This window comes from Talpa europaea, assembly GCF_964194135.1.
Source record: "Talpa europaea genome assembly, chromosome: 8".
In the NCBI taxonomy this organism is placed as follows: Eukaryota; Metazoa; Chordata; class Mammalia; order Eulipotyphla; family Talpidae; genus Talpa; species Talpa europaea.
The window spans coordinates 52,308,706-52,331,460 of NC_140075.1; the positions used below are offsets into that span (position 1 = coordinate 52,308,706).

Below are 22,755 nucleotides of genomic sequence, written 5' to 3' on the forward strand. Positions count from 1 at the left end.
CTTCAGCACAACAGGAAGCTCCCACATTGCCAATCAGTTGGTTGAGCTGTTGTAACTAAGGCTTAACAAACAGATTATACACTATATTTTACTCATCTGGGAACAGCAGTTATTACTTAAGAGCCTGTTTTGGATTCAGCCAGATTCTGGTTGGAATATTGATTCCACCACTTAATAACTGGGTAACCTTGGCCATCTAATGTCCTTAGTCCTGTTTCATTGTCTGTAAAATGTGGACAATATTGCCTGACTCCTTAGACTTGTGGAAATTAAATGTGACACTGTGTGTAAAGCTTCTGGTACAGAAGTCTTTGCTGAGTGCTTGGGAGAACAGTGGCTTCCAGCTAACCTAGGGTATATGACCTCAGAAAAAAACGGAATTTCCAAGTTTAGAGAATTCCTTTACCAAAGGCTGCAAATGCTATAAAGTTGGTCTTGAATATAGTGCTTACCTCAAGGGAAGAGAATGGCTTTTATGTACATTGTTTGAATATTTACATGAATTACAAATTCATGAAATTAAAAGTGATTTAAGGGCCTCCCCAGTGGTGCAGCGGGTTGAGCTCAGCGCAGTGAAGCTGTCCGCAGCCCCTGCAGCGCGGGTTAGATTCCCAGCGGCCAGGGAGATACCCACATAGCGTGGCAGACCTCTCCTGTCTCGCCCGCTGCTCCCCTCAGCAGTACCATTCGTCTGCCTGTTCTGCCTCACTCTATCTCTGGTGAATCCTCTCACAACCCCCCAATACCCCTGGCCTGTACCCCAGCTATTGTATAAATAAAATCTTTTAAAAAAAACCCAAAATGTTCAATTTTTTTTTTTAAGTAATATAAGGGGGAAAAGATGGACTGATAGGGTTGTTAGCTTATTTGCTGAATCTTTTAACTATTTCAGGAACAAGAAACACTACTAACCGCCCTTATGACTCCAGCAGTCCTATCCCCATACGGAGAGGGGTGGGAGAAATAAAGCCCAATAATCCTTTATAATCGTTATCAGATCTTTCTTCCCAAGACTTTAAACCAGCTTCCACACCTTTATTTTCCGAAAGTCTTTTGGGTGGTTTCCCCCCACACACCCTGCCCCCAGGCAGTTTTGAAGGGAGAAACTGAGGCCAGGCTGGGGCGGCTCCCTCACCCTAAAGCACCCTGGAGCACCCATCCCGCGGGCCGCCTCTGGCCCACAACCCGGGCCAAACGCCGTTAGGGCGATTTCGGTTCCTGGCAGCTGCCAGGAGGCCCGAGTGGAGCCCGGCGCCCCGCGAGGACCCGGCCGGCCCGGCCGAGGGGGCGGGCCCGAAGCCACGGCCTCGCCTCCGCCGGCGCCGCGCCTTGCCGCGCCCGGCGCTTCCCGGTCGCTCTCCGGCTCGGGCCTCGGGGCTCGGGGCGGCCTCGCGGGCCGCGGAGCGCTGCCGGGCCGAGCGCCGCCACCATGCTGCAGAAGCGGGAGAAGGTGCTGCTTCTGAGGACCTTCCAGGGCCGGACGCTGCGGATCGTGCGCGAGCATTACCTGCGGCCCAGCGTGCCCTGCAACAGCCCGCTCTGCCCGCAGCCCTCCGCCTGCCGCAACGGTCAGGCCCGGGGCGCGACCCGGCGCAGTGGGGGCCGGGCGGGGCGGGAACGCGAGGGCCGAGGGGCGCGGAGGCCGGGCGGGGCGAGGGAACCGAGGCCCGGCGGGAAACGGGGCGCGGGGGCCGGGCGGGAGCGAGGGCTGCCGGGCCGAGTCTGGCGCCCGCGGTGCGGCGAAAGGGCGCGCCCGGAAGGCGGAGCGCGAGGCCGGGCCTGCGCGGGGTCCAGCGCCCCGGACTCCGCCCGCCCCCGGGCATCGCCTCCTGCCCGGCTGCGGGTCGGGAGCGACACCACAGGCCAAAGGCTGCAGAGGCGGCCCGGGTTGGCTGCTTCTGGGCCTCCCCGCGAGAGCCTCCCCGACGGCTCCGCCGCCGAGATGGAAAGGCCGAGCGAGGCGCCCCCACCGCCCGCAGGCCCAGTGGTTTGGGCTTTCTGGGCGGGCTCTGTGCGCAGGAACCAGCCTCTTCCGCACCCCCCACCCCGCCCCCGGCCTCTGGAGTGAAGTGGCGAGGGGCCCGGGATCGTGGTGTGGCCCTTCGGTGAGAGGCGGGACGCGAGGCCGGGCCCTGTGCTCGCCGCCGAGTTGCTGCTGCTGCTGGGGCTGCTGCTCCTTTTCTGTGTTTCCTTTGCTTCCCACAGATTTTCTGCCCTGCCAGCACCCATGCCCTCTTTGCTGTAGGATTTGTGGGTTATCCGTGCCCTCCTTGTACAGGAAGGTCAGGGGAAAATTGGATTTGGGACTGCTGTGTGCCTGTTTTCTAGGCCACAAGGGTGGCTGATTTAATGTGAAGGTTGCTACTTCCCTCCTCTGGTGGGAGATGAAGTGTAGGAGTTAGTCCCTTTCTGCTAATATTTGGAAACCTCAGCTTACCTCAGGTTAAGGTGAAGACTTCGCTTTGCAGCCTGTCTACTCCGCTCCCTGAGACGCGCGCTGGAAGGAAACCCTCCCACTGCCCTTGCGCACAATGGGCATTTTTTCTAGTCAATGCAGTCTTTTTTGGCCCCGGGACACTTCTGAGCATGTTCACTTGAAATTGCTGGGAATAAACAGTGGTTAACATGAATATTTGGGAGTGCCCCATTTAGAGTTAACACAAATATTTAGGTTGTGGTGGAGACTTGCTTGTTTTGTTTTTTAAAAAGCAGTTAAGAAAAATGAAGGTGCTGAATTTGCCACAACTTTGGGCCTCTACCAAAGTAGATTTGTCTTGTCTTTTAAATATTTCACAGGTATGCTTAAGACGGAAGTTATTTTGCACACTGGGGCATCGTGACATTGAAATAGTAATAAACCTGGTTTGAAATGCTGTCTAATCTCTTTAAGTTTTGAATTATGCTTCAGATGGGAAGCTCTTGTCTGGTGATGTGACTCATTATGTGATCCCAGATTGGAAAATTGTTCAAGATTACCTTGAGATCCTTGAATTTCCAGAGTTGAAGGGAGTTATTTTCATGCAAACGGCTTGTCAAGCTGTGCAGCATCAAAGAGGCCGAAGGTATCTGTTTTACTTTATTTATTTATTTACTGTGCAGATTTTTTTTTTCCACCTTAGAAAAGGTCTCTTGTTAGGGGGTGAGGGGGGAGTTACTCATTATTTTGTCAGAAGAGGCCTTTTGAACTAATTTGGTATTCTCTGCTAGTGAGAAATGCAGTAACATGATTTTATATTTCTGCTTCAACACCTGGCCAAAAGATCTGACTGTAGATCAATAAACTGCAGTGTCCCCAGAATGTGTGTATTTAAGATTCTTGGCTTTTGGTTTGCGTTTTTACAGTGCCAGAGTTACTACTTGTTTCTTAGCGATAGTACATAGTATTTTATCTTCTCATTTATAGATATATTATCTCAGAAACTTGTTTCCTTAAGGAAAAGAGAGTACTTCATTTATTAATTTTTGACTTCTTGATTGTGATGCAAATTGTACTTGTAGTGATTTATTCAATGAAACTGCAATAACTTGCTTTACTTTTAGATTATTAGTTAACTACCAAAGATCATAATTGTATTTGCTACACAAATGATTTCTGATTGAAATCACACCAACATGCTTGCCTTGTACCTAAATGAAGAGTAATTGTTCACCTTTCGAACAAATTCTCTCAAAAATGGTTTTGCTTCATTTAATTTTGGGAAAAGGCTTATGATTTGACTTAAAGGCCATGTGGAAACAGTATATTAGAATTATATATTCAACCTTCTAACTCACGAAGTTATTTAAAAAGCAGAATGTGTTTATTCCTTTTTAAATGTTGTGGTTTCTTTAGACATTGATAGTAAAAAATGAAATGTGTTTATTTGTATATGAAAATGATAAGTTGTTCTTATTATATGCTCAGTTCAAAAATGCATTAGCTAGATTGTGTGAGGCTCTTTCAGATAAAATATTTTTAAATGAGCTTGAAGCTGATTTTGTTCAGACACAAAGACAGAGATGTTTGTACATAGCGAGGTTTAAATGCTGCTCCAGGTGTCGTATTTCAACTGCTGCTCCTAAAATCAATTTGTTGTTATCATTTGGATTACTAACACACTGCCAAGCCTTTTCAACTTCTGTTTTCCAAAATATTTTTAATATTAAGAATTGTTTTAAAAACCAATTCCTGAGACATTCAAAAGCAAAGAATTGGAATTTAAGTGTCTTTTCTCCTGAACATTTCAAAAGTTGTTAACTTGATGAAAAACTATTGGTTTTCCACGACTTTCCTATGTCTCTGAATATACTAACTGCAAAAACAAAAGACAAGGAGTATAAAATAGGTCCATTACACTGGTTTTCCCCTTCCATAAGCACATTTTGTGCTCCTAGTGTCAGGCTTTCTGGAGTACAAGAAGTCATAGTCTCTCTCAACAAACCTGCTGTCTTTTTGAGTTTGGATGCTTGAAGCAAAAAGGTAATTATAGCACATCTTAGACCCATGCAAGAAAATTTTATGTGGACTATGCAAAGTGCAGAAGTAAATGTGGATATAGGGATTAGGCCAGAAAGCTCTCTGAAGGAAATAAATCCAAGACTGCTCCTAAAGTAGTTATAACAAACATGATTGATGAGTAAGAAGAGACAGGAAAAGGAATCAGCAAGTTTGGGAGTTGGTCGTTTGTTTACCTGGTAAGCAATCAACAGGTATATTCAAGCTGAAACAGCTAAGTAATCAAAATTTACTAAGCCCCAGAAAGTATCATATATTGAAAGCTAACTTTGGAATTGATGATAGCCATTGAATATCAATAAAGATTTACCTTATTAATTGGCTGGCATATGTGTTAAGTATAGGCTTTTGGACTTTTTATATTTAACCAGATGTGGTCTAGCAAAGGCTTTCTGGTATTTTGCTTCATTTAATATTGGGAAACATTTTTTTTTTTTTTTTAGTTCTCCCTTACAGATTTTTGAAATGCTAGTAAATAATTCAGTCTATTCGATGTACTTTTAGGGACATTATTGCTTAGGAAAGCTTTGTCAGGTAAAATACCTGGTCTGGTCTAGTGCCTTGCTTTCTCCTTTTGGCCCTCTTCCGAATTCCTTCTATATACTCATTATATTCCGCCAGAGTCTCAACAGTTCATGCCTCAGTTTCTCAGTAGGTAACATAAGATTGAGTTCATATTGAATAGAATATTATACTTGTACTACTCACCATGAGTAATGTTATCAACTATGTTTCCAAATATTGAAATTCTCATGGACACCCAGTATTCATTTAAATGATTTTTATCATATAGTTATTTAATTATGTTTAAACAAAAATATCACTGTACATCCTCATGCATAAGTACTTAATATAAACCTAAAACCAAATCAAACCTGTAAGTTAAATAAGGAAAGCTACAAAGTAGCTTTAATTTAATATGACAGATGACATTGTTTACTGAAATGAAATCATCAGAGTTGAGTTTAACCATGAAAAAACATGGGTTCTTCTAATCTAGCCTGTATTTAATGTGATTTTTGTATTTTGATTTCAATAATATCAATGCAGAAAGTGTTTGTTCTCATAAATATACCATACAAAATAATATGATAAACACCAAGTTTTTGATTGCTCGGGATAATCCCACATTCTGCCATTTAACAGTCCTCAAATGCTTATTTAATGAGGGGGCACTTGTTTATTTTGTGAGTTTGTCCTGTCTCCATTCATTCATTCATGTATTCAGGATCATCTGTTTATTCCACAGATATTTATTGAGGTTTGTGCTGGAAACTGTGCCAGCACTAAGGATACAGTGGTGAATAAAAGTAGACTTGGTCTTGAGGGGAAGATGGTTCGACAGAGACCTGAAGTGACAGATGCGAAGAGGGATAGGTACTTGACGTCAGGAGAGCTCAGTTCATCAGGGAAGAAAAGAATCTTTCCTGAGGAAATGTTCTGTGCTGAACTATCTAAGGGATGAGTAGGAGTAAACCAGGCAATAAAAGGAGAAAATCTTTCCATGCGTGGAAACTGCAGTACAAGGTCTTGTGGAAGGGAGATGTGGAGAGAGGAACTGGACGACCTGGGCTGGAAGAAGACCTCATGGGCCTCAGACATGTTGGTGAAGGGTTTTAGCAAGGTGGAATAACTTAGATTCCTATTTTGAAAAGATGATCAGGGCAGTAGAGAAGAAGAGAGGAGGCTGTTGCTTCAGTTCAGGTGAGATGTTGGGAGCTGTGAGCTAGAGAGAAACAGATATTTCCAAGAGCTATATAGTAAGTAAAATATATAGGACTTTATAAGTATGTAACAGAATTAAGATATGTCCAAACAAAAAACTTATACATGTTCATAGAAACTCTATTCATAATAGTCAAAAAATAGAAATGACCAGGCCTCCCTGGGGTGCGAGGGGTTAAGATGCAACCTATGAATCTGTCCACAGCCACTGCAGCACGAGTTCGATCCCCAGCCAGGGAGATACCCACATGGCACAGCAGACCTCTCCTGTCCCGCCTGTTGCTCCCCTCAGCATTTCAGTCAATCTGCCTGTTCTGTTCCCCACTCTGTCTCTGGTGAATCCTCTCACTGCCTGCACCTCTCGCCTATACCCCCATTCTTGTATTCATAAATAAATAAATCTTTTAAAAAAAAAAAAGTGACACAAAATGTGGTCTAGCCCTACAGTGAAGTATTATTCAGCCAGAACAAGGTATGAAGTACAGCTACATTCTGCAACAAGGCGAACCTTGAAAATATGATATTAAATGAAAGAAGCCAACCAGAAAAAAATCATATATTGTATGATTCCATTTATATGAATCACCCAGGATAGGTAAATCTATGAGACAGACAGTAGAGTAGTGGTTGCCAGGAGCTGGGCATCAGGGGAAATGGAGAATGACTGCTTAATGGGTATATTTCTTTTGAGGGTAATGAAGATGTCCTGAAATTAGATAGTTATGATGGTTGCATACTCTCACTATACTCAAAACCATTAAATTGTATGTTTAAAAAGGGTGAGTTTTATGGTATGTGGATTATATCTACATAAAGCTGATTTTTTTTTTTTTTAGTAATGGATTTAGATAAGTGAAGTAAGAGAAAAGGTGGTGTTAAGGATAACACTGAGGTTTCTGGCTTAGTACCTGGATAGAGGGAGCACTGAAGGAGGTCTAAGGGTCAGAACTTTGAGGTGTCTGTGAGCCTTGGAGAGGGTGGGCACTGACACCCAATGGGAGTACAGGCAGTGGCAGATATTCAGGTGGTCCAAAATATACTCCATTAGAGAGCTTTAAGAGTGTCCCCTAATATGAATGAAAACATAAATTTTTAAAATCTTAACAAATCAAAAAGCTCTGTAAGTAAATTTAGAAGTCCCTACCAGGCTTCTGTGAATATAGCTGAGGGCCCAGGAAACACATCATTGAATACAGAACTCACCTCCTTATAACTCTCCCTTCCAATTGTGGGCTGCCCCCCAGAGAGCATAGTCGGCAGGGGGAGGGGATGTTGCACCCATAGGTAAGGTCAACTTTGAGTAAAACTAGTAAAAAAGAAAATCAGTCTAAAGAAGGTAAGTTTAACTGTCCCTCTAAAAAATTGTTTCAGATGTTTCAATCACGAAGATTTGGAAAACATCTAAGGCAGTCCAGGGAAACTAGGGCCCTTCTGTAAGACTGGAATTTTTCAAACCTAAGATGATTTTATTGTACAGGACTATCTGAAACTGTCACTCTCCGAGCATGTAAGCCAAGTTAGTTCATGGCCCCATGATGCTCTTGGGTGGCTCTGTACAGGACACTCATATATTTAATTCCATCATATGCGCCACCAACCCTGACAACAAAAAATATGACTGTATTGTATGTATGTGCTATTAAATTATAACTGTAAGCCCACATGCCAAAGGAAATCTGACTGTCATACTCAGCGTGATTCGCTATTTGTTTCCTGGTTTCTCCATTAATATTCTTGTGCCATTTGTTTATTTGTTTTATCTGGATGATATGTAGCTGCCAAATGAAAGCAAACACTAAAAGTCTAAGGAAAATATATGTGAGTGAAACTTAAAATTGGGAAAATTCTTTTTGTTAAGTTGTATATTTTCCCAAACATTGATATGTGTTGTCATTACTCCACTTTGGTGGTAAACCCTCTGGGTCTGGAACATCGGTATTTGGAGAGGACCTAATTGGAGAATCCCTGGGTCTGAAAATGCAGTGATGTATAGGAAGCCTAGCAAAAGAGCAGTGGGGTTCTGAAGTGTCAGAGCTTGCTACCTTATTTTTGGGTCATTGTTGTCGCTAAGGGTTAAGTTTATTTACTCATTTGGAAAACACTGTGCAATTGCCATGGGCTGGACATTAAAGATACAAAGATGAACCACCCTGTCTGCTACATTGAACACTGTCCCTCTTTCCTCCCTTGGGCCCTTTGTGTGGTAACTGTTCATCCTTTAGGTCTCAGGCATCACCTCCTCCCAGGTGCCCTCCCATCCCTCCCTGGCCTTGTCACACCTGTACTTTCTCTCCAGTGGCACTTATTCCACTGAAATGGATGCTTCTGTTGTTTGCTTTATTTTATTTGGCCAGTTAGCATAGTTAATTTTTAAATTGTGGTGAAATATATATAACAAAGTTCACTTTTATCCATTTATAATTGTATGGTTCAGTGACATTGAGTTTGTTCACATTGTTGTACACCCCTCCCCATTATCCATCTCCACAACTTTTTTTATCCTCTCAAATTGAATCTCTACACCCATTAGGTACCAGCTCCCCATTTCTTCTCTGCTGAGCCCCTGACAACCACCATTCTCTGAATTTGGCCTCTTCAGTAACCTCATATAAGTGGAATCATACAATATTTGTCCTTTTGTGATTGGCTTGTTTCATTCAGCATAATGTCTTCAAGCTTCATCCATGTTCAGTATTGTCAGAACCTCCTTCTTAAGGCTGAGTAATATTCCACTGTGTGTCTATTTCACATTTTTCCATTCATCTGCCTCTGGACTCTTAGGGTGCTTCTACCTTTTGGTTATTGTGAATGATGCTGCAGTGAACTTGGCTGTATAGCTATCTTGCTAAGACTCTGCTTTCAATTCTTTGGGATATATGTGCAGAAGTGAGGTTGTGTGGTAATTCTAGTTTTGATTTTTTTTAAAGATTTATTTATTTATTTATACAAGCACTGGGTACAGTCAGAAGCACGGGAGGGTGAGAGAATTCACCAGAGCCAGAGGGGAGAGTAGAGCAGGCCGACTGATGAAGTACACTGCTGAGGGGAGCAGCGGGCGCAGCAGGAGAGGGCTGTGCGCCATGTGGGACCCTCTTCTGGTGGCTGGGGAGCAGCTGGGGATTGAACTGGTGCTGCAGAGGCTGCGGGCAGCTTCGCAACCCAGCGCTCATCCGCTGTGCCACCGGGGAGGCCCTAGTTTTGATTTTTTAAGGAGAATGGGTGATTTGTTTTATTCCCGTGAGCAAGAGTCCTGCAGGCATTCCACGGAGCAAAAATCTGGCACTTAGCAGGATTACACCAAATATTTGCTGGATGAAGGATATTTAGTAAGGGAGGTCATTTATAAACAAATAACTGCACTAAGTTCAGATGCTGTAGTAGGGCTATTTAAAATGTGATGGCAGAGAAAGGGAGAAAAAGCTATGGAAGATACGATCAGAAAAAATAAATATTTTTTCAATGTTTTCTTAGAAATAACTCATTGCAGATGTTTACAAAGTCTCTTCTAAAATGTTCTTTATTGCTTAACAAATAAGTAGTCATTATCTAAAATACAAGCATTGCAGAAGAGGTAAAGCAGGAAGCGAGTCTTTGACCCACTGCTAGAGGACTGATCACTCTGAACAGTGTGCTGCAGACTTTTTAAAAAAAATAATTGTAGGGGCCTCCCCGGTGGCGCAGCGGTAGAGCGCTGGGTTGCGAAGCTGCCCGTGGCCTCTGCAGTGCCGGTTCAATCCCCGGCTGCTCCCCGGCCACCGGAGGAGGTTCCCACATGGCGCACAGACCTCTCCTGCCGCCCGCTGCTCCCCTCAGCAGTGTACTTCGGTCCTTCTGCCTGCTCTGCACCCCGCTCTGGCTCTGGTGAATTCTCTCACCCTCCCGCGCTTCTGACTGTACCCAGTGCATGTATAAACAAAACAAACAAACAAGCAAACAAATAAAGAAAGAAAGAAAAACATGCCTCTATTAAAAAAAAATAATTGTAAATTATCTTTGTGAAGATGGAGGAATTACCAATTTTGTCTGTTTTAGGCATTTCTGGGCAGGAGGAAGAGCAATAGCTTTTGCTCACACAAGTGGGATTCTATGAAGGAGAGCTACCATCATTTCACAGAAATGAAACTGGAATCCCTTTGTTTATTAGGAAATTTTCTAATATGCTTTTACCATTGATTCTTTTTAAGATGGCTAAGACTTAGAGTTACTAAGAAATAAAAGCCGTGTTTCTTATTTTTTAATGAAATGTTGAAGCCACACAGATATTATTGGTGAGCCTTTATTTAGAAAGGATAGGTTGGAGAAGTCTACTTTTGCATTAATGAAAAGACTTGTTTTTAAAAACCCATGGTGGCAGGCTTGAGATGGGGCTAAAAGAGCACAAATTTTATTATATTAAAATACATTAAATGCCAGTCATCTATCTTGGGTAATTTATATGTTTACTTAATATCTGATATAATATCAATCCTTTTTTTAGTGAAAGGTGAAAGATTTATATGATCTGAAGGGAAACCAGAGTATATCAATCCTTTTTTAAATAAATGGCTGATCTCCTTTAAAGTGCAGTGGCTCTTCTGTATTTCACATTACCTAGGCTACTGAAAAGCACCTTAGAAGCTGACCCATAATTGATTTGTGACTTTGGCTGGCATCCATGAAAAGCTCTCCTGATGGGAAAAACCTTAAAACTTTCTGTTGTCAGACAGATAAAGCTAGTTCTCATTCATGTATATGAGGTGGTGTTATAAATAAAATTGACACACCCCAAATACTTTATTTACCTTACATGGCCTTTTCTGAGACTGCCAATAAAAGATACTAACGCCCTATGCCATTGATAGATAGGCAAGGTACAAAACTAAGTGCTGAATTACTTGACTCTGTGAGCCTTTGAAAGGAGTGAGGGATTGGGGAAGGGTCTTATAATTACATAGCAAAGGCAGCAAGTCTAAGAAGGGGAGGAAAAGGTCTTGACTGATCCACAAACTAATGAGGCCCTACCCAAGCACGTTGTAATAGCAAAATGGAAAAAACGGGGGTCCAATGGTACTGTTCACAGGAAGGCCTATAAAATAAATGTCTCTCTGGTTTTAAATAATCAATCTTTTACTCTAAAATACCTCATCTTTTTTTATCCTTAGCAAGAGCTGGCAGCAGATGAGTACCTGCTTTGTCAGATTTATTTCTCTCCTCTGTGTCCCAGACAGTATAACAAATTGCGAAACCTCCTGAAGGATGCACGTCATGATTGCGTTCTCTTCGCTAATGAATTCCAGCAGTGCTGCTATCTCCCTCGGCAAAGAGGAGAGTCCATGGAAAAGTGGCAGACCAGGTATGGCCCTGAGTGGCTGTGGGCTTTCCCATGATCGTCTTCTTTCATTTCTTTATCATTGGCAGTTTGGGAGTTGATCTAAAGCTATTGCTGAAACAAGCCAATTGTTTGTTGTTGTTTTAAGGTTTATGTATGCATACAAGATCTGGGGTACAGGCCAGAGGTGTGGGGGGGTAAGAGGATTCCCCAGAGACAGAGTGGGGAACAGAACAGGCGGACCGAATGAAATACACTGCTGAGGGGAACAGCGGTCGAGACAGGAGAGGTCTGCTACGCCATGTGGGTTGTTCCCTGGCCAGCTGGGGATGGAACTTGTGCTGCAGAGGCTGTGGATCGCTTCATAGTGCTGTGCTTAACCCCTTGTACCACCAGGGAGGCCCTTGTTTTTTTTTTTAGATGTGTTTATGTATAGAAGAACTGCGGTGTAGGCCATAGGCACAGGGGTGAGAATTCACCAGAAGCAGAGTAGGGAGCAGAATAGGTAGATATACTGAAATACACTGCTGAGGGGAGTAGCGGGTGAGACAGGAGAGGTCTGCTGAGCCATGTGGGTCAGCTTCCTGGCCAGGAATAGAACTCAGGCCATAGCAGTGAGTGATAGTGCTGAGACTTAACCCCTACGCCACCAGGGAGGCCTAGTACTGAAATAGTTAATATGTCAGTAGCTTATCATTTGAATATATAATTGATGTGTTTTAGAAATTGTGGTTAGGAAGATAAAAGTACCCAGAGTCAATTTGCTCCAGGCCCTGATGGCCAGCAGGCTTACCACAGTGACCCGCAGTTACAACTCTCATGCTTAGGTATATGTAGGAGACCTTGAGGGTGCCTGTTTTTAGCTAAAGTCAACTCACTTTTTCTGGTATAAGTTGTTCTAATATCAACCAGTCTTAGGAAACTGAACCTGGTAAGTTAATTCTGATAAAACTGATTTGGAAAGTGCAGTGATGTAGTTTAGATTGACCTAAAAGCAAAACGTAAAGCAGGGACACTGTGGGTTGTTTATGTGGGAGGGAATTCCCTGGAGCAGGGGTGAGGAAGTGAGGAAAGTGAAACAGAGAAGGAGGGAAGCAGTAAATAATGTTTTACTGGAAAACAAAGATCCAGCCTACTGGGAACCTCTCTTAAGGTTTTTAGAATGTGCTTCAGGAGTCACCTTGAAGGACAGACTGAGGCATTTAATTAGTTGTCCCCTTTTGCTGAGTTGTTCCCCAGGGTCACTTAATGATCCTTTAAAGGCGGTAGTGGTGAGAGGGGTGTGGAACTGCTACCCAGTTGCAGCTAAAGTCAGAGAGGGGCCTCGGGTACTGTTAGCCTGTCACTTAGCCTCTGCTGTACTCTTCTTTAGAGGGTGAAAGAGATCTTAGTCTTTGCAGTGTCTTACCCATGCAAAACATTTAAATCATCTTTTTCCTTATAAATCTTTATCTACATAGCCATAAAATATTTAATTTCTCTAAAGTAAAATAAGCACTGATACACACTTAGTCCTTAATTGAAATTCCCAAGTTCCCATAGGGCTTAGTTTTCTGCCAGAAGTGGAAAAACACATCTTCTCTAGGTTGGCTCACATAATCACACTTACTGACTACATGACCTTGCACATGGTGGTACTCAGTGTGTGCACCTGGCTGAATTTTTTTTTTTTTTAGCTCTAGAAGTAAAGAGACCTGACATGGTGTCTTAATTAGCAGACAGGAAAACAGATGCTGACAGAAATTGTTCAAGTTTATGGACTTCACTGTCCATAATAATCCAGTCTTGAAAGCACATCTCCAGACCTAGATCCTGTTTTCCAATTCAGATTCTTTTCAGGAGGATGTTCAGATACCTATGTGGTTCCATATTGCATTATACTCTTATTGCATTATGCTCTTCAGCTGCTTACAGCCTGGTTTTTCTCTTAGCCAAACAGTTTCTTCATCTTTCAAGCCTCACATAGCTTAGCTTGTCATCCCATGTGGTGCTATGTGGTCCAGCTTTCCACTTAAAAAGTGAGGTAAGATGGTAGAGTTCTTTGGTTTCTGGGGCATATCAAGAAATGAAAGAGGTTGCTGTTGTGTTTTGATGTCCCAGAGAAGAAGAGATGTCATTCATCTTTGTGTGCCCCACAACATCCAACCCAGACCATGTTTATAATGGGTACTCAGCAAGTATTTGTTGAGTGGATGATTCATTGTCTATGCAGACCAAAGAATATCAGATTGAAAACCAGGGATAAGTTCTAAGCAGTAGTGTGTATTTGGCTGCCTGGGGAGGGCTCACATTCCCTTTGCTTTTCAAGGAGCATCTACAATGCAGCAGTTTGGTACTATCATCATTGCCAGGACAGGATGCCAATTGTTATGGTGACAGAAGATGAAGAGGCAATTCAGCAATATGGAAGCCAAACAGAAGGAGTATTTGTGATTTCTTTCAAGGTATTTCCAGTTGTTGTCTACATAATTGTGTGTGTGTGTGTGTATGTGTGTGTTCATTACTAAGTAGTGAGTGTAAGGCTTTAGTTCCCTTTACAATATAGAAAGGGAAAAATAAAGAATAAAGAAAGACTTCAAGAAATCCCATGTCTTTATTACTCCCCAACTAATTAATCTTGATGTTGGCAAATTTAGGCAAGCTTCCTGTGACTGGAAAGCCCACAGCATCGAAGACTTCAGTTTCCTGCTGACAGTAAATGCATATTTATAGTTACAGCAGTAGCAGTATTAGTAATGGTGATGATGGGTTGAATCTTACGAAATTGGCAATATTCCATTGCTTTAACCTATGAAATGGCAGTTTATGTGACTCCAACTAATAATAGTATTATAATACTCTATAGTATTACATAGTACTATAATAGTAATAGCCATCATTTTTCTATGGCAGGAACTGTTCTGAGTGCATTATTTCATTTGATTCTTGCATAACCCTATCATGTAGGTATTATCTTCCCATTTTATTGGTAAAGAAACTAAATCTGAAAGGCTAAAGGTCACACAGGTAAGACTGGTAGAGCTGGGATTAGAATCCAGGCAGTGTGGCTGCACAACTCTTAACTACCATGTATCCTGCCTTTCCTATTATTTTTTGAATACTTGCGAAACAAATTAAAAGCCAGTCTTCTTGTTCTGCTCTTCCCTGCTTGTGAATGCACATAGGGGCTAATAGGGATAAAGAAGGGGGTGAAATGTGATCTTATTTATGAGAGGGCTGTCAGCTCAGCTTGGTGTACGGATCACAAACAAGAGCAGCATTATCAGTGACGGTCTCTTTGGACAGTCTTAGCAACAAACACAGTCCTCCTATTTCTTAGGTATCTTTTGGGAGATTGGTGACTGTCAATCTCTCAGAAGATTGCTAGTCTCTTCTGTCTGCCCAGTTGGTCAATCAGCTTCCACTGGTTGATACCATTTTTTTGTTCAGAAACTAGAATGAGACCCTCCATTACCCCTGTCAGTTTACAGAAAGTCTAGTTGGATTTTGAATTGTAGATTCTATAAGGGTTCCCAGGTGCATGTATTGCTAAAGATTTGCCAATAGAATTTTCTTGGCCCTGCTATAAAAAAGTATTTTGGCATGCCAGAGAATTCCAGGGGCGCTGGATATTAATGGCAGTGTCACTTGTTTTTTCTGTTGCAATACATCATGTCTTGTTCCTGCAGAGGACAGTTGACTAAAATTACATTTTTCTACTTTTTGTGAAAATTACTTTTCTTTGTAGTCCAGTGGTATAGTACGGTTTTATTTTGTATAGCGTTTTTCAAGCAAACTGTGTGACCAAGGGCTTCGTAGAGGTGAATGATAGCAGAAAAAAAGAGATAGTGTGAAGTTCAGATGAGAGGGAAACCAGAATTTCTCTGGGGATTTGAGGTTAAATGGGGAAGAGTGAGGACAATAAATCCCTCTTTAAGAGGTTCATAGTGGCAAAAGTTTGATGTTGATCAGTAACTGTAGAATTGGGATACTGTTGTTAGCACAGACAGAACTTCTGGTAGGATTAGAAAGAAAGGAAGCAGTTTGAAGAGGACCCTGAAATGAATGGGAGAAATCCTGGAGTTGCCAGAAGGATAGCTTACTTGCTTTTTAATCTGAGAAAAGAGAATATGCTAGACTCTGCGTTAGACGGAAAGTTGAGTTTAAAATTACATAAATTTGGGCCTCCCCTGGTGGTGTAGCGGTTGAGCGATGGGCTGCTAAGCTGCCCACAGCCTCTGCAGCGCCAGTTCAATCCCCAGCCATCGGCGAGGGTCCCACAAGGCGCGCAGACCTCTCCTGCTGTGCCCGCTGCTCCCCTCAGCAGTATATTTCGTCGGTCTGCCTGTTCTGCTCCCCGCTCTGGCTCTGGTGAATTCTCTCACCCTCCTGCGCTTCTGACTGTACCCAGTGCTTGTATAAATAAATAAATAAATCTTTAAAAAATAAAATAAAATTACATAAATTTGATTTTATTTAATAAGAGTCAACTATTTTGGCCTTCCCGGTGGTGCAGCAGGTTGAACACAGCGCTGTGAAGCTGTCTGCATCCTCTGCAGTGCGGATTCTATTCCTGGCCAGCCAGGGAATGTCCCACATGGTGCAGCAGACCTCTCCTGTCGTGCCCGCTGCTCCCCTCAGCAGTGCTTTTAATCTGTCTGCCTGTTCTGCTCCCACTCTGTCTCTGGTGAATCCTGTCACCCTCCCCCACCTCTGACCTGTACCCCAGTATTGTATAAATATAAAATAAATCTTAAAAAAAAAAAAGTCAGCCATTTAGTGGAGCATATATACCCTGGACAGAGGGAAGAGTTATAGCCATTCTCAGCCTTAACATACCATTGGAGGTTAGTGGCCTTGGTGTTTTGCCTCTAGCCTCCCTGAAAGCACTACCCTAAGTGGTGCAATAAAGTTCAGTAACAGTTTACTTGGAAGGGACCCTGACCATGGGATTCAAAGTTATATTTCATTATCAGGCCATCACACTATTAGCGGCATTAGTGTCACCTGCATGAGTGTTACTATATCAGCAAATGGTCCCAAGAGAAGACTTGGTCCTCTGGGAACTTAGAAGGGTCGGGGAGGAGAGGGGACCCAAACACTGAAGCTCATTTTACATTTCCAGTGGACTGGGGAAGGAGAGAGCTTCCTTGTGCACTTTATTCTTTGGCATTTCTATATGCTATTTTGTTTCTTATAAATGTTATTGTTTCCAGATTTAAAAAAAAATGACAAGAATGTACACATAGGAGAGCTCTTCTATAGGCCATAGTCTGTAGCAATAAGATTTGTGTAAAGACAGGCAGACTGTGTGTAGAGAGGGAAGATTTGAAAGTGCAGAGTAATCAGGGAGGTTAAAGCAGACAAGGCAGGAAGGGCCTGCCTCAGATTCACTGGCAAGTCTTCTGGGATTAATGAGATGGTAGAAAATGAACTGGTAGTGTGAGGTTTGGGAAGGTAATACTCATTTAATATCTCTTCAAAACTACACACCAGCAATTCCTGGTCAGGATTTTTTTATAATACCATAATGAAGAATCATCTTCTGATCATGTGTCTCTTTTTTTTTTTTTTTTTAAGATTTATTTATGCATACAAGAACCGGGGTGTAAGCCAGAGGTGTTGGGGGTGAGAGGATTCACCAGAGACAGAGTGGGGAACAGCAGCAGTGTTTTGACTGAAATACACTGCTGAGGGGAGCAGAGGGCAAGTCAGGAGAGGTCTGCTGCACCATGTGGGTAGCTCCCTGACCGGGGATCGAACTCATGCTACAGAGGCTGCGGATAGCTTCATTGCACTGTCTTTAACCCCTGCGCCATTAATCAGGGAAGCCCCTGATCATGTTTCTCTTATACCTTTATTAAATGCAGAATTACCTGGACAACTTTTGGCCCGATTTAAAGGCTGCCCACGAGCTTTGTGATTCTATCCTTCAGTCTCGTCGGGAAAGAGAGGCTGAAAGCCAAGAGAGCCATGGGAAGGAATACCCGGAACACCTTCCCCTGGAAGTCTCAGAAGCCGGCATTAAATCTGGGCGCTATATTCAGGTGAGCCTGGGAGTGAAGAGCTGGTGTCAGGAGTAGCTGCTGTGTTTTCTTCTCTTCTTGCCTTGCCTCCTGACACAGGCCTCGCATGTCAAAGGCTATAAACAGGATGGGTGTGAGTAAGCCTTGGCTGCTGATGTTTATGAGGATTTGGGAGTCATATTTCCCAGAGACATTGCTTTCCAGGTCTGCCATGTTCATAATTGGGTTACATATTGAGCAGCAAACAAATTGGTTTTATTATTTTTTTAAGATTTATTTATTTATGCATACAAGAACTGGGGTACAGGCCAGAGATGCGGGGGTTGAGAGGATTCACCAGAGACAGAGTGGAGAACAGAATAGGCAGATTGACTGAAATACACTGCTGAGGAGAGCAGCAGGCGAGACAGGAGAGGTCTGCTGCTCCATGTGGGTTGCTCCCTGGCCAGCTGGGGAATCAAACTCATGCTGCGGAGGCTGCGGAGGCCATGAACAGCTTCATAGTTTGCGTCTTAACCCCTGCACCACCAGGGAGGCCAGAACAAATAGGTTCTAAATGCCTCTTGTTACTCCTATATTTTTCAATCAGTGTTAGGTTTGGCAGAATTGGTAAAATTTGGCTTCTTTACTCCTTTACCATACTCCTGCCACAGGACCCAGAATTTAGGTGCTGTCAGGGTTCTGGGAAAGATTCAGGTAAGTTAAGATATCAGCTGTTTTACATGTTGTGTGTGTGTATGTGTGTAGCTACACAGTTGTTATCACAGGCCACCACCACACATGTATAGATTTGTGTATCCACCACCACAATCAAGATACAGAACTGTTTCATCATGGCATTTATACTTGGGACTAGCAACTCAGATGGCTTTTATGCAAATGGAAAATTGAGGCTATCACCCTACAGTCTTTCCCTCAAGTGTAGGTATTTTAAATGAATATAACTAGAGAGCCTAATGCTTCTACCTTGGTCATAAAGCTTACATAAAACTTATCCTGAGAGGATATTTTGAGGAAGAACTTAGGTGAGAGAGATCTTGGCACTTTCGCTACTTGGTTTAACTAAAGGTAGCTGAAAGTGATGGTATGTTCTCTTCAGAAAAGAAGCCTTGGTGATGAATATTATTCTTAGAAGTATCACCAGCCTTTTAAGAATATTAAACAGTATTTTCTTTCTTTTTTTTTTTTAAAGATCTATTTATTTATTTATTTATACATGCACTGGGTACAGTCAGAAGCGCGGGAGGGTGAGAGAATTCACCAGAGCCAGAGCGGGGAGCAGAGCAGGCAGAAGGACCGAAGTACACTGCTGAGGGGAGCAGCGGGCGGCAGAAGAGGTCTGCGCGCCATGTGGGACCCTCCTCCGGTGGCCGGGGAGCAGCCGGGGATCGAACCAGCGCTGTAGAGGCGAGGGCAGCTTCGCAACCCAGCGCTCAACCGCTGTGCCACCTGGGAGGCCCTAAACAGTATTTTCATATAGGTTTTATTTTGTAAAGATTTAGTTTCATTTATTTATGCATACGAGAACTGGGGCAGAGGTGTCAGGGGGTAAGAGGATTCACCACAGACAGAGTGGGGAGCAGAACAGGCAGATCTACTAAAATGCACTCCTGAGGTGAGTGGTAGGCGAGGTGGGAGAGGTCTGCTGTGCCATGTGGGTCACCTCCCTGGTGGGGGATCTCATGCCGCAGTGACTGGCAATAGCTTGATAGCTCTGAGACTTTAACCTTTGCACCACCAAGAAACCCAATTTTCATATAGGTTTTAAAAACTGTACCTTTGGGAGATAAACCAGGAAAAAGAAAACTTGTTTACGTTGATTTTTATTGTTTTTAGGGAATTCTGAATGTCAACAAACACAGAGCACAATCAGAGGCTTTTGTTCGACTTCAGGGAGCCAGCAGTAAAGATTCAGGTTCAGTATAAACCTTCCATAAATTTCTATACTATTTATTCATTCTGATATTGCACAATAGAGAGCAGAGTTTAGACTGCCACCTGTCGTGTGCCTTGTCATGCATCCCGTGTATTGTGGGGGATCATGGGTTGTTTTTCTCCTAGCTTTTTGTCTTTAATTTAAGATTTAGCTGTCTTAAACTTTTAAAAATGATACAAGCTAATATTTTATGGACTGCTTACTATTTATCAGCTACTGTTCTAAGCACATACTGTTATGATTTCCATTTTATATGCCTGAGCATATACAAGGTGACATGTGATGAAATGATGAAAGAAAAACACAGAAGCAAAATAACTTGCCCAACATCCCCACTCAGACAATTTAGCTGTGATTTTTATTTTTAAGATTTATTTATTTATGCATACAAGAACTGGGGTACAGGCCAGAGGTGTGGGGGGTGAGAGGATTCACCGGAGACAGAATAGGGAACAGAGTAGGCAGACAGACTGAAGTACACTGCTGAGGGGAGCAGTGGGTGAGACAGGAGAGGTCTGCTGTGCCATGTGGGTTGCTCCCTGGCCGGCTGGGGATTGAACTCGTGCCGCAGAGGCTGCGGATAGCTTCATAGTGCTGTGCTTAACCCCTTGTGCCACCAGGGAGGCCCCTACCTGTGATTTTTTAAACATTGCTCTGTAATATGGCCTCATTGTGCTTTACTGGTATCATTAAAAAGGTAATAAAAAGAGAATGTAAATAAGTTTTATCATAACGGAATTTAGTTTTGGTTCAACAGTGACGGGGCTGAAAACCCCCCGATTGTCAGGGGAGTGTGGCTAGGTTGAATGAGATTGAGAAGCAATGGCTTTCTGGGGCCTTCTGTTGGTCAGAATTATTGCCATCAGTTTTGTAGTACCTATAGTTCATCAACCTGCTGCCTAGAAAGTCCCCAGCCCTGTGACCCTGAAAGTATGTGACATACTTCCAGTGGAGGTTTACACAGGCTCACACAGAAAACTGTTATCTACAGTGGCTGAAGGTGGTGCTTTTGAAAACACATACTACAGTATGACATGGGAGCAGTGTTTGTTCATCTTACCCTGCATAACAAAGAGCTCGACTTTACTTTTTAGAGAAGGAAACTCATATTTGCCAAAATGCTGATTGGACCTCAGATGGATTGTGTTTGAGTTGTCTCACTAGGATGGCATCTCTGTGGGCTTTATGGGACCTTCTTATGTTACCCAAGCACAGGCTTAGTCAGTGACATCCTAATCCATGGGATGAAGGCTCGAAACCGCTCGATTCATGGAGACATGGTAGCTGTGGAACTGCTCCCTGAGAGTGAGTGGAAAGGAAGAACTGCCGCCCTGAGTGAGAATGACAGTGACGACAAGGCCTCAGGAGAGTCCCCAAGTGAGCCCATGCCCACAGGTAAGCCAACTGGAAAGTCACCCAGTCATCCATTTTCCTTAACCATCCAGAAATATTGCAGTTATCAATATGTGATACTAATATTTTTCTACTTACCTTCTCTACAAGTTAATTTTCATCAATACCCAAACATCCTCATGCCTGCTTTACTGCATTCAAGCCTCTGCTCAGATGTCACTTTATTTTTTTTTTATTTTTTTAAAAGATTTATTTATTTATGCATACAACAACTGGGGTATAAACCAGAGGTGTGGGGAAATGAAAGGATCCACCAGAGACATAGTGGGGAGCAGAACAGGCAGATTGACTGAAATACACTGCTGAGGGGAGCAGCAGGCAAGACAGGAGAGGTCTGCTGTGCCATGTGGGTTGCCCCCTGGCTGGCCAGGGATCAGACTTGTGCTGCAGAGGCCGTGGACAACCTCACAGTGCTGCACTCAACCCCTGCGCAACCAGGGAGGCCCCCAGATGTCACTTTGTTTAAAATAAGTGCCATATCTGCCTCTTTATCACTTGTTCCACCTTACCCATTTTATATCTTGCTGAGCAGTCATCACAGCTTCACGGACATTTATTGCTTATTATCTGTTTCGCACCAGGAAATCAGGGATTTTTGTCTGTTTTGACGCTGCTCTATTCCCTACTCCCAAAACAGGCCTCATACCTGATAGGGGCTCAATAAATATCCGTGAAAGAGAGTTCTTTTAACTATTAAAGCTTGTTTTTTCTAGACTTCAACCAGTGATGATTAAAAGTGTTGTGTGTCAGGTGTATGATCTGTATGCTTTTCTGAATAGTATGTTGGTGCACCTCATCTTAGCTGATGGGAGAAATGCAAGAAAGACAGTGAAAATGCACAGTAGAGAACATGGGTTAAAAAAGTGAAATATCATTGACTTTCCCAACATACCTAAACCTGAGATTGATAAGGGCAAAAGAGAAGTGGGACTAATGGATTCTAAATGTCACAGAAGAAAGGGCATAGTGACAATGTTATAAAAAAAAATTATCCATCTTTTTAAAAAATGATCCATCTTAATAATAAAATGCTAGGAAAGCAAATGTGGAAGCAAATGTTGACTTACGTGGATAGGCTGTTGCATTTTCTGTTTTATTCCTTATTGCTGAACTGGTGAGACTCCAGGTATGGGACATCTCACCAGGTAAGACTTTATTTTGTTTTGTTTTCCCAAAGGCAGAGTGGTGGGTATCCTGCAGAAGAACTGGCGGGATTATGTGGTGACGTTTCCATCCAAAGAAGAGGTCCAATCTCAGGGCAAAAATGCTCAGAAAATCCTAGTTACGCCTTGGGATTACAGGATTCCCAAAATCCGAATCAGTACTCAACAAGCAGAATCTCTCCAGGTAGCTGACCTTGCACCACTATTCTGTACCTCCTGTCTTTGCCAGCTTTTGTGCAGTACCAGGAAACGATGTTAATTCCTTTGCATAAGAAGGAATAAATTATTGATGGCATCTGGCACTCGAGATCCTGTTTTTTTCAAAATTCTAAATATATAGAACCATCTATTAAGTGTCCTTGGTTAATAAGTGAAGGCCAGAGAGAAACTGTCCTAGAAAGAGCTGTGTAGGACAGCTAGAGAGAACATACATTATCCAGCTGTCCAACACAGAAACTTTCAATAGATACACTTTGCCAACACTAACAAGCTTTCTTCCAGCAAGTGATATAGAAATACGATCACTCTGCCCTGTAGGGATGATATAGTGGTACTTCACAGAATCGATTATCCATAAAGGAATATAGCAGTGGGGAGAAGACATAAACAAGAAAGTTAAAGATTAACCTTTCCTGTGACAAAGAGTATACACGTCGCCCAATTTGATTTGCCTAATATTTTGCAATCTGTAAATGAGCCACTGAAGAAGG

General features: G+C 42.9%; 1 protein-coding gene across 2 annotated transcripts in view; it reads left to right on the forward strand.

Moving 5' to 3' along the window:
* Positions 1-1,429: 1,429 nt before the first annotated feature.
* The window catches only part of DIS3L (DIS3 like exosome 3'-5' exoribonuclease), a gene marked incomplete at both ends in the record, with an annotated part of 31,940 nt that continues 10,614 nt past the window's right edge, over positions 1,430-22,755 (forward strand). Inside the window, 8 exons of one of the 2 annotated variants that reach the window (XM_084241143.1) lie at positions 1,430-1,595; positions 2,909-3,062; positions 11,424-11,552; positions 13,837-13,972; positions 17,378-17,554; positions 19,370-19,448; positions 20,685-20,864; positions 22,060-22,229. In XM_084241143.1, the coding sequence (XP_084097269.1) occupies positions 1,430-1,595; positions 2,909-3,062; positions 11,424-11,552; positions 13,837-13,972; positions 17,378-17,554; positions 19,370-19,448; positions 20,685-20,864; positions 22,060-22,229 (1,191 nt within the window). The remainder of the gene's footprint in view (positions 1,596-2,908; positions 3,063-11,423; positions 11,553-13,836; positions 13,973-17,377; positions 17,555-19,369; positions 19,449-20,684; positions 20,865-22,059; positions 22,230-22,755) is intronic. The other variant, XM_084241144.1, reaches the window with a different exon arrangement.